The sequence below is a fragment of the Beta vulgaris genome, unplaced genomic scaffold, assembly GCF_026745355.1.
Source record: "Beta vulgaris subsp. vulgaris cultivar EL10 unplaced genomic scaffold, EL10.2 EL10_2_Chr_UnSca4, whole genome shotgun sequence".
NCBI lineage: Eukaryota > Viridiplantae > Streptophyta > Magnoliopsida > Caryophyllales > Amaranthaceae > Beta > Beta vulgaris.
This window is the reverse complement of record NW_026611046.1, coordinates 188753-201266: the sequence shown is the minus strand read 5'-3', so window position 1 is coordinate 201266 and position 12514 is coordinate 188753. Positions and strand designations below refer to the sequence as shown.

The 12514-nt window shown below is 37.2% G+C and overlaps 1 protein-coding gene across 1 annotated transcript in view; it reads left to right on the top strand.

The window, feature by feature from the left end:
- Positions 1-3967, top strand: part of LOC104884333 (probable sodium/metabolite cotransporter BASS4, chloroplastic) — a 35231-nt gene extending 31264 nt beyond the window's left edge. The window contains exons 11-14 of the mRNA XM_010668969.4: positions 1570-1655; positions 3093-3222; positions 3403-3504; positions 3587-3967. Of these exons, the coding sequence (XP_010667271.1) occupies positions 1570-1655; positions 3093-3222; positions 3403-3504; positions 3587-3661 (393 nt within the window). The 3' untranslated portion in view covers positions 3662-3967. The remainder of the gene's footprint in view (positions 1-1569; positions 1656-3092; positions 3223-3402; positions 3505-3586) is intronic.
- The last annotated feature ends 8547 nt before the right edge of the window (positions 3968-12514 follow it).

Sequence of the window (12514 nt, the reverse complement as noted above, 5' to 3'; positions counted from 1 at the left end):
TGAAGGGTCTTTAATCCACAAAATCTGAATTGGCCAAAGCAAAAATGCCAAAGCCATGATGAATCTTTTAGTTTAGCTAATCGGTTAAGATGGTTTGGTCGTGTGAAAAGGAGATCAGGAGATGCACCGGTGAGAAGAATTGAAGAGTGGAGGAGTAATCAAATTGTAAAAGGTAGGGGAAGACCTAAGGTGACTTGGCTGAGGGTAATTGAAAGTGATATGAGGTTACTTGGGATTGAGGAGAGCATGACGTTGGATAGAAGTGGGTGGAGGGGCAGTATCTATGTGGAGGAAGGGGTCTGATTACTGCATTTATTTGTTTTTCTCAATTGTGTTGGTATTAAAACCTTTTGCTTGAAAACCTCTTCTAAACACTTTTTGGTGTAAACCTTGTTTTCAAAAAAAAAAAAAAACTTTTATCACTCTTGACGATGCCATCTCCTTTGGTCACGATTCCAGTTGACGATTCATGTTAGCCGACCCCAAATCACCGTGGGAATAATGCTTAGTTGTTGTTGTTGTTGTTGTTGTTGTTGTAACAAGGATGATTGAGTGTTTTTTCATCTTAGTGGAAATAATCTATTTAAACTCATAGAAATAACATCAATAGCTCCATAGTAGGCTCATCCACTCATAGATCTCACAGGGACCTGCTCTAGGCTCATCCACTCATAGATCTCGCAGGCACCTGCTCTAGGCTCATCCACTCATAGGCACCTGCTCTAGGCTCATCCACTCATAGATTCACAGGCACCTCTTCGTATGTTAAGTGTATAGTATCCTTGTGATTGTCCAACACTCGGTTATTTAACTTTAACTTTGGGAACATGGCATTTGAGATTGTTTCGTATTGTTTCTACGAAAGAATTCTAGGTTTTTATCTCAAAATTACCTTTATTACTATTAGTGTAGAACAATCGCCAAATGTCACTTTGGAACTAAAATCTCCATTTAAGTGAAAACAGAAGACATACTTTCACTAACGTGGTTGATACGTCTATCAACAAGCAAACATTGATATCAGATTTTGTGCCATCTTGAACAACAATCAATGCTGTTTCCCCATCCTTTTCCTCAACGAATCTTGAACTCTTTATCTGTTTTTTGTCATACGCAACTTAGTGTAACATTTAGAAGCCGAATGACCAAACTTAGATCTATAACATTCAAACCATTGACTTATTGTATCAATTTCTTAACATTGCTTATCAGGGTATTCTCCACCCATACTTAAATTTAAATGCGCTTGAAAAGATTATGCTGTATTATGTACCTGAGCATTCCATAAAATGACAAAAGCAAATGTACAAATACCTATCCAAGATGATTCCAGGTTCAAGGATAATCAAAATGTTCTAGTATTTGCCATAATAACTACCAGGTTTTGTTTCTGTCTCCATAATCATGTACTCTGCATTGCGGAAAAAAAATGCATTTGAAATGTACAATTTTGGATTATAGCTGCTATAGCAAATTCACACATTTTGCTACTGATTCAAATGAAATTTAGAGCAGAGTCCATGACAATATATTGAGTTTTTTCCTATGATGTTTTTCCTCAATGGTCAGGTTCCATGGATACAAATTAGCAAATCAAGCTCGCTGCTATTGATGGTTAATCCTACAAGCTTCCTTTTAGCTATAGGCCTTGGAGCGTAAGTGAAATGATCTGATTTTACATTCTAATGATATGTTCTTTCTTTGTTCAGTGACTTACTGCTGATCTTTGACGACTTTCAGTTAGATCTTATGACTGACTTAATGACAACCGAGAGAGAAGGGTGGGGAATGAGAGAGGAAATAAGAGAGAGAGCGAAACTACGGGCGAAAGAAAAAGAGGATTGGATGGAGAGGAAGAAGAAAGGAATGAGGCAGAGAGGAGGGATTTTGGGGGGGGGGGGGGGACTGTGGGAGAGAGATGAGTTTCGATGGAGTTGTATGTTTCTTATTTAACAACCGATGCTGGTTTTTTATAAGCACCTTTATTTTATTTTTTTGTTCTTTTTTTGTTTGAGGGGGAGCGCAACAGGGGCAGCCTTAGAAGCAACTTTCATCAACTTTGGCTGTATAATAAATTATATTGACTGAATGAAGATCAATAACATATATGTATTTGCTCTATACATTATTGTAAATATTTCAATGGTCATATATACCATATCTTGATGGAAATATGCGTTTAAAAGTATTTGAAAATACAATAAAGAAAGTGATTATGAACAAACAAGGTTCACACTGGTTATGGGCGAGGTGTTCCTCGTTATTTGCTAATTGTATTAGGAAACTAGAATAAGGGAACTTGATATAAGTACACTCTGTAAATATACAAGGATCCTAATAAACGGTTACCGCCTTGTAATATCTTTGGAAATGATAAACTTGATAGACAAGATACTTTAATATAGAGAAGCTCAGCATATGTCAACATAGGCGGTAGGCCAGTCACCACAATGTAATTATGACTTGAAAGCATTTCGATGATACAATATAGAGATAAAGATTTACTATGACCATGTGCTATTAGTTTTCGGTTGTGCTTCATATATCTCGTCACTCCAATAGATTTAGTTCATATGACTGGCTGAAATTCATAAGGCCATCGTCACTGGTTTCTGTCCAACCCTGCTGTTCTCTGCTCTATTCTTGCTAATATCAATAGTAGATAGATGTAACCACTTGGAAATGGATATATAGGCCAAAAATTATTACTCCTAACAACATATAAGCTCATAAGAAAATTCATAGATACCTTAATACTGTGCTTTAGTAGGATTTTATGATATCAAAATTCCCTTGTAATTATTACCATAAAAATGGTTAAAGATATAACATAGATGAAGGTCTTGTACGCTTGTTTGAAGAATTTTGTTTGTGTGTGAGACTATCATTTTCAGAAGAGTTGAGGGCTAACTCATGTACCAGGATAAAAAGGTGGTTGACTTGTGACTTGTGTTGCACCGAGAAAGAGCTTTTCTTGTGCCTTCCGCAATTTAAGAGAGTAAAAAATAAGTATTTAGTGGGTATAGCGAGCTTTTTCCAGACGCTTTGTCATGAAACAAGGACTCATAGTCTATTTTCTGCTTGTTTTGCAGTCTCCTGCATTTCCTGCTGTTAGCTTTTAATGCTCTTGCAATAAAGGTTATATCTTCTCTCTCTGGTGGTAGCATGTCCCTCTTCTCCCAAAGAAAAAATGCCATTGCTCTGCTTTTAGTTGCGAGTCAGGTGAGTTCTCTTCCAAGTGTAGCTTCATCTAAAATTGAGGATGTTATTAAAATAAATATTCTGTATTTTCTTATCAGAAGCTTGAGTATTTAATGATGGCAAAAGATTCAGCTTTCATGGATTTCTTTAGCGTGTTGTTTGTGATTGAAGTTTGATATTTTGCTTGTTTCCGGCTGGCAGAAAACCCTCCCTGTCATGGTAGCAGTTGTAGATCAGTTTGGTGGTGCAATGGGTGCTCCTGGTTTGCTGATTCTCCCTTGTGTTGCAGCACATCTAAATCAGGTTGCTTAATATTCTGTCTCACTTTGCACTTGTTTTCATCTCTATTAGTGCCTGGCTTATGGCGAAATTTTTCATCTTGCAGATTATTTTGGATTCTTTTCTTGTTAACTCTTTTCTTCAAAGAGATCATCCCGTTCATCATACAAAGGGAGCTTAGTATTCAGGAAACAAGCTCTTAAAAAATAACTCAAGTTGCAAGAAATTTGTGTCGTTTCTTGTTGTAATCTTGATCTTAGAGTAGTGTACAGATTGAGAAAATGAGAACACCATGCAGGCATGGACGAGTAGATTTAATGAAAACTCATGAATAGCGTGAACTAAGTCTGCTTATTATTATTTTTTACTAAAATTCGTAATGTCAGTACTCCCTCAGTCCCAGAATACTCTCTACATTTTTTTTTATCCGTTTCAGAATATTGTTTACACTTTTATTTTGGAATATGACCCACTATTATTTTAATCATTTTATCTTCTAACTGTTGGTCCACACTCTCTCCTCCAAATAAAATAATACCACTCTTATTATTTACCAACTCTAACCATGATCCATATTTTCTCTCCTTAAAATAAAATAATACTACTTTTACTAACTACTAACTCCTATTACATCTGTTTTTCAATAAAATAACAATTGATAACCACACAATAACTTATCAGCTAAAACTGCGTGCCTTGATAAGTGTCGAGAGTATTCTGGGACAAGGGAGTATATACTTTCAATACATTTGAGTGAGTTCACTCATGCATCTGGGTGTACCATGAACATGGTACATCCAGGGGTATTTTTGTAAGAAATTAGAACTTTAGGTGCTCATTTGACACCAAATTGCTCATATGGACATTTTGCTCATTTATTCATTTGCTCATTTTGCTCATTTTGTAATAAAAGTGTTTGCTCATTTTCTTAAATGAGTAGAAATGTTTGCTCATTTGCTCATTTATTCATTTTGCTCATTTGTTCATTTTGCTCATTTGGAGAAAATTGTCTTGGGTGTACCATGAGCATGGTACACCTAGGTGTACTATAAATATTCTCCATTTGAGTTTTGCTATTTGATGTCCAAAAATTTCCTTCTAACGTCCTAAATATATATTTCGTACAATAATATATAGTTTTTCTTTTCTTCTTCTAAACTCAAAATTAGGTTTTTAATTCTCTTAGATAACTCCTACACTAAACAAACAATCAAGCATTAATATTACTCTATTCATGAATTAATCTCAATGGTTTGTAATAAACACACAAGTAAATTCAATGAAGAATACATGTTTTTTGAATCAAGCAAATTTACAGCTTCATCAAATCTTGATAAAATTGAATGATGTTAAAAAAAAGCACAAATTGGAATCACTAGTGTCAGAAATAGATCTGACCGATGTGTCAACTTGATTATAACCTGACTTGAGCCTGATTTGACCTGTGAAGGTCAGTCTTCAGACCTGATTGAAACCTGACTTGAGATTACTCAGACCTGACGGGACCTGGCAAGATTATATACTGACCTGTACAGACAAACCTGCATTCAAACTCGAACTGATCGTACTCAACTAGATATTACTAAAATTTAATTAATTTTTATATCTATAAAATCATTTAAATATATAAATTTATAAATTTTCTTACATTTAATAATTATTTAAATAAAAAAATAAATAAATTTAATTTAATTTAAGAGTTAAACTTTAAATATCATGTACTTATTTATATTTTTTATAATTACGTAATGTTCCCATTTTCAAATAATATTAAAAAATATCTTATTAAACTCTATACTCCAAATTTATTATCCTATTTTAATATTCTTCTAAATTTTCCTCATTTTTTCCATCATTTTTTCTAGCAAATATTCTACCCAAATTATGTCATTTTAATATTCTACCAAATAATATCTCAAATCCTCATAACACTATACTAAACAACAACATATGAGCTCATAAAAAATCTGCAATTATAATAAATTATACAAAAAATCGCACAAAAAGAATAAATGTGAAATTACATAAAAATCACACAAAATTAATCAACACAAAAATTTAACAAATTAAACTAAAAAATGGAAAAAATATCTTGCACGAAAACTAGATCTGGCCAGAGGGACGACGTTTGAGAAGAGAAGCAAATTGATGTTGGCGGTGGTGAGGAGGTGACGAGCAAGGTGGTTGAGTCTTCGACGAGCGACGATTGACGACCAACGAGCGACGGCAACGAACGGCGAGCGACGATGACGAGCGACGACGATGAGCGAAGAGCAAAGATGACGAGCGAAGACGACGAGCGAAGAGCGAAGACGACAAAGACGACGAGCGAAGATCGACGAGGGATGGAGTGGGAGGGGCTAGTGCCGTGGGGTGGTTGAGAGTGTGGCGAGAGAGGAATGGGTGGTTGAGGGGGTGGTAGGCTGAGGAGAGAGAATGACAGAAGGAATAGGAGGTGGTTGGATGAGAGAGGGATGTGGATTAGGGTTTTAGAAAGGAGAGATGGAAGAGAGAAGGGAAATCAGAAATGGGAGATGGGTTTGAGTCTTTGAGAGATTGATCGTTAGATTTTGATCCTTTCAAATCAAGGGTTCTAATTCATGATCCATGATATTAATATTTGGCCAATAGGAAAAAAGAATGATCTAGCATATGGATTGATGACTTATCACATGATTGACAATCTTATGATCTTACTAATTCTTGTCTTAGTTTAGTAACTTCTAACTTAATAATTCATGTCTTGGTTTAGTAACTTCTAACTTTAATAATTAGTCAATTATTTTATTAATTTGAAATTTTGGTTATTTTATTGAAATTATTATGATTAGTGTTTACGTATTATTTAAATAGAGTTATGAATTGAGTTTCTAAATTTTAATTAGACTCTTTATTGCAATACTTATACAACTATCAGTCTATTACTCAATTAAGTAATAGTATAATTATATTTACTTAAGTAAACTTATATGTAGTGTTACATTGACATAGATTTTCGACTTACAATGATACATTTATTGATCTCGTCCAATAACAAATTGTTTCAATCCAATTACATTTTTTTAGTTTCGAAATGCATTTCACATGAAGATTATTAGATAAAATATTGTATTGTTCTTGAATTACTTTATAATCTATATTGATACATTCATTAATCTTATCTAGTAACAATTTCTTTCAATTATTGTGGAACAAGTTTAGTGAGTTACTGAGTTGGTATAATTCTAAGTGAGTAACTGACTAAATGCTAAGTAACATATGGTTGCTAACACGTTACTAACTAGTAAGTACTTGTTAACTTGTTGACATATAATATGGTTATTGTTGTAGCCTAAAACATCAACGACTATAAATGAGACACGTGGCTCTATCGCCCCCCTGCACGTGGCACTTTGCTGCTGCACTCAAGTACATGACTTAGAAAGGTGCATGGCCTAAAGTATACTTTTCTGGATAAAGAAGGTTGTTCCAGGCCCCTTCTGGCCCAACCTGTACGTAGGCCCAGTAAAACCAAAGAACATCTTTACAAAATGGATGATGTGTACTCTCCAACCAATGATCGCCACGTGTCATAATATTACTGCTTAGCCAATCAGATGCTCTCAAATTAGGGGACATCAAGGTACAACAGTCTTTTTAGACACTATAAATAGTCATTGAAATTAGGGGAAAGTTACGTTTTTCAGAGCAGTGTACTGTTATTCTGCCATAAAGTCTCTCTCGCTACTTTCTCTCTCTAAAAGTTTCCTTTGCACTCCTGATACATTACTTAAGCTGCGGAGGGGGAAATATCATCCCAAACCTCCAGGGTGGGTCCCTTTTTTCAGGTCTGAAGGCGGAGCTCAGGTTCAGGTTTTGAGTCCAGACATTGTTGCACAAGTCTCTTATTGTTGAACCTACTGTTGGGGATAGTAGTATTAATTTACGAGTTTAGCACTACATAACATTTGGCGCCGTTTGTGGGGAGACGCAATAATGACTAATTGTCACTCATCCAATATTGCTAGAAAACGGAGTTTTGAGATCCAAGTGGAGGACACGGTAGGTGATGAAAGACCCCTGACGGGAAGAGATAGGCCCCTTGTTGTTGTCAATCTCTTTGGACGAAGTAGGAAGCCTATCATTCAAGAAAACCCTGAGCGTCCAGTGACAGCTGCCCATCTGGAAACTATCCTAAATGACTTTCAGACTAGGATGCCTGCTGTCATAGAGGAGCAAATCAAGAACAACATGTTGTTCTTTCAAGTCAATCCGGATCCAGCTGTTGTAGCTTTGTCGAGGGGGCAGTCTCAGGAGGGTCGTCCAGGGTGAGCCGGCCTCCTCGGCAAGAAGTGTCCAAGCGAGTGTCAAAAGGAAAGCAGTTGGTGGTCAGTGAGCCACGGAGGAAGATGGATTGGAAGTTGGTGGTCCGACCTGGAGATAATATACCTCCCAACGGTCACAAAATGGAGACGGATGCTAGGCTGTACCTAGAGGCTAAGAAGGCAGTCGCTCTTCAGCGTTTTGCCTCACGGTCTACCCTTTATATGAAAGATCCTCTACTAAGGCTGCCATCCAGAACTGAAGAAAGAAGTCAAAGACCTTCGGCTGTCCAGTCAAGGCAAGAAAAAACAGTGTTGCAACCTATGATGTATAGGCATTAAGGCTTAGCTAACACCTCCTCTATTATTCCTGTGTTAAAGGAATATCGTTGGGAGCACATACCCATTGAGGGACATGCTAGGACGCTCAAGATTAACTGGCCGACGCCATTCTCGGTCAGAATCATAGAGTCTCCCCCATACCCAAAGGTTAAGCTACCTACGATAGAACCCTTTGATGGAACTACTGATCCAGACGATCATCTAATAGCATACAAGCATCAGATGTATGTCCAAGCAGTCGATGATGATACTTGGTGTAAGAATTTTCCAGCTACTTTGAAAGGAGTAGCGCAAAAATGGTTCAATAACCTTCCTCTTAATTCCGTGAACAACTTCACAGAGCTTAGTATTTTGTTCAATGGTCATTTCGTAGAAAATCGGCAGGAACAGAAAACCAACATGCATTTGGGGAAGGTCATCCAAGGACCAAAGGAAGCCTTAAGAAGTTTTGTGAAGAGGTTTAACCTAGAAGCATTGCAGATTTAAGATCTGAACGCAGGAGTGGTTTTTGATTACCTTCATTAGGGGTCTAAGGCCAGGAAGTTTCAAATTTGAGCTGGTGAAAAAGAATATTAACGCTCTGACCGAAGCCCTTCGAGAGGCAGAGATATTTATCCATGCTACGGAAGTATGCGCAAAACCAAAGCATCCTGAAACAAAAAAGACCGAAGAAGCAGTTCAACCAAAAAAGAGCAATCCCAAGAAAGCTGAAACTTGGGCATTAATTTCAATGACAACCTCGTCCAAGAGAAGCAAAGAAAAAATGAACCAGCAGCATCAGTGAAGCCTATAGAATTCAGCAAAGATCAATATTCCATTCTTATGGAGATAAAAGATCAGCATGCGCTAAAGCCGCTAGCTGAAGTGAAAACTCCCTACAAAAATAGGGATAAAAGCAAATATTGTCACTTTCATAAATATTGTGGTCATGAAACAAATGAATGCAAACATCTGAAGAGAGCTTTGGAGGATATAGCCCGTAAGGGGAAAATGAATTCATATCTACCTAAAGGAGGAAGAAAGTTTCAGAAGCGGGATGACCGTTAGAACCGAAGAAAATAAAGTGAAAGCACTAACGAGGATGTAGTGCTTGTCATATCTGGAGGTTTTGCAGCAGGAGGTCCAACCAACCGGGGACATAAGAATTACTTAAGGGAACTCGGCCAGATAATGCTCACCATTCAGGTAGGATCTAACCCCTTCCCTAAGGTAGTCGTTAGTGAGCTGGATCGCGGGAAAATAAGAACCCCCATGGACCCTTTGGTTGTGGAAATGAAGATTGAAAATCTCAGAGTGAGAAGGATCTTGATTGATACGGGGATTTCGACCGATATCATCAGTGCAGATTGTTTGTCAAGACTAAAGTTCAATGAGAGTGACTTGGTCCCAGTCCACCATCCCATCATAGGGTTTGGAGGAGTAATCCCCCCTATGGGAACTGTCACCTTGCCCGTTAGGGTGGGAGATAAAGAGGCCTCCATAATATTGTTTGTTAAGTTCTTGGTGGTACGAGATTTGACGGCTTATAACATTATTCTTGAACGACCCATCTTGAACCACATCAAAGCTGTTATTGTGACTCATTTTAGGTTAATGAAGATCAGCAAGCAGCAAGCTAAGAGAATGCTACCTCACCACACTAAAACCTTCATCATGGAAGGGAGAAAAAGCAGAACAGCCAAAGAAAATAGATGAAGGAGCGACCAAGATGGTGAACGGCCAGATAAGTCAGTTAAAGAATGAAGTAAAAAGAACTCAGGCGAAGGCCCCTCAAATGAGTAAGCCGTCCATCCTCTTACCGAGCAAGAAGAGGAAGTGCATGGCCATCAAACACTAGTAGAATAATTGCTTATTTTTGCGGTGATATTGCGGCGGTTTTACCCATACGCAGCAATATATCACGTAAAAAGAAAAAGAAAAATATAAAATAACCATATTGCTGCGGTTTCGGCCGAAAACCGCAGCAATATGGTATCAACAGAAATTTTTTAAATTTTTTTTACTATTTGACCAAACATATTGCTGCGGTTTCGAAAAAGAACAGCAGCAATATATTTAAATAATATTAAAATAATATTATTTGAACATATTGTTGCGGTTCCTACAAAAAACCGCAGCAATATAATTTTAAAATGAATATTAAAACTAGGGTTTGCACCTTGCACACGTCACATACTCAACCACTTTCACGCCTTCCTCTCGGCCTCTTCATTCAGTTTACTCTCTCTCCTCCTCTTCATTCAGTTTAACGCCTCTATTGACTATTCATCTCTATCTCTCCTCCTCTTTTCCTCTCCTCCCTCATCTCCTCTCTTCTTTTCATAAAAATTCTTCCCCTGATTCTTCGCCTCGAATTTCAGCCCATGTCTCCGTCGCAAGAAGCATCCCTCGCCTCGATCTGGTGGTTCGCATTCGCATATCTTCATCTTCAACCACCAGATCGTTCGTCGTTTTAAGTTTTTGAATGCTTCAACCAAGGTTTGCACGGCGGTTCGCATTCTCCATCAACAAATTGAGAGAAAAACAGAGCAAAAACTCAAAAAAAAAATAAAATGAAAAAGATACAATCACGGCTTTGGGATAAACGGCCAAAAAACCACAAATTTTTCGTGTTTCTGTTTTTGAGGGCTTCATCAACGTCGTTTGATGTTTTTGAGGGTTTAGGGTCGGTTCGCATTCTCCATCAATAATTCATTACAGATTTATTTTTATTTTTTTTGTTAATTCTCTACACTTCTGTTTTATTTAGATCTTTGTATATTTCTAATTTTTTATTTTTCGTTTTTTTTTAAATTTTTCCTTATTTTTTTTGTTTTCATTTTTTTATATATATTTTGTAATTAGGGTTTGTAAAATATTATTTTTATTGAATATGTGATAATTTGGGTTAATTACTTTTGTCTTGTTATTGTACTGCAATAGTCTCCTTGAATTTAAAAATGTTTATATTATAAGTGTATTATGACTACCAAAAATTTACGCTTGAGTAATGAAAAAAAAAAAAAATATTTACCTGCCATGCGTATATTGCTACGGTTTCGGGAAGAAACCGCAGCAATATACCTGTATTTTTAATATTAAAAATATATATATTGCTGCGATTTTGCTCAAAAACCGCAGCAATATAGTAATTACATATTGCTACCCCCTTAATTGCTGCGTGGCCAAAACCGCCATAATATGACACTTTTTGACTGCAGCAATAAGCATTTATTCTACTAGTGAAAGAAGAAAAGGCTTCGTTAGAAGAAGTAATGGCCATCATGGGAATCGGACTAGAGCGGTCGGAGCCAGTAGAAGTGTCGGTAGAAATTTGTTTGGATGAAAGACGTCCTGAGAGGACGCTGAAAATTGGGTATGTTCTAGATCCCAGGATCAAAGACGAACTGATCAAACTGTTGAAAGAATTTGAGGCTGTTTTTGCTTATGCGGTAGAAGAGATGTCGGGAATTGATCCCGAGGTTATCGTTCACAAACTAAACATAGATCCTAATCAAAAGCCAATCCGGTAGAAAAAGAGGCACCTGGGTCCGGCCAGAAATCAAGCTGTCGATCAAGAAGTCCAAAAGCTGTTAAAATCAAAATTCATCCGAGAGACTTATTATCCGAATTGGATAGCTAATGTAGTCATGGTCACTAAGCCGAATGGAACTTGGAGGATGTGTGTGGACTACACTGATCTAAATAAGGCTTGTCCAAAGGACAATTTTCTTCTACCAAAAATAGATCGATTAGTAGATTCCACGGCCGGACATGCGCTATTAAGCTTCATGGATGCTTATTCTTGTTTTCGTCAAATTCCAATGTGGCTAGAAGACCAGGACAAGACTTCATTCATTATTACTGAGAAAAGGCTCTATGGTTGGCTGAGGATTCCCTTCGGCCTTCGCATTGCACCAGCCACCTTCCAACGACTAATAAACATTATCTTCCAGCCACAGCTAGGACGAAACATGGAGGCTTACATTGATTATATGGTTGTCAAAAGCCGGAAGGAGCTGGATCATATTGAGAATCTTCGCGAAACCTTCCTGACGCTTAGAAAGTTCAAGCTGAAATTGAATCCGCAGAAATGTGTGTTTGGAGTAGTGGCTGGAAAGTTCTTGGGATTCTTGGTCGACCAACGAGGAATTGAAGCAAATCCTGATAAGATTCACACTAGTAGAATAAATGCTACTTGCTGCGGTTAAAAAGTGCCATATTGCTGCGGTTTTGGGCGCGCAACAATTAAGGGCGCAGCAATAGGTATTAATAATATTGCTGCGGTTTTAAACCGCAGCAATATATAACAATATTGATGCGGGTTTTTTGGCCAAACGGCAGCAATATTATTATGCGTTATCAATTTAAAAGAGAATATTGTTGCGGTTTTGGCTAGAAACCGCAGCAAC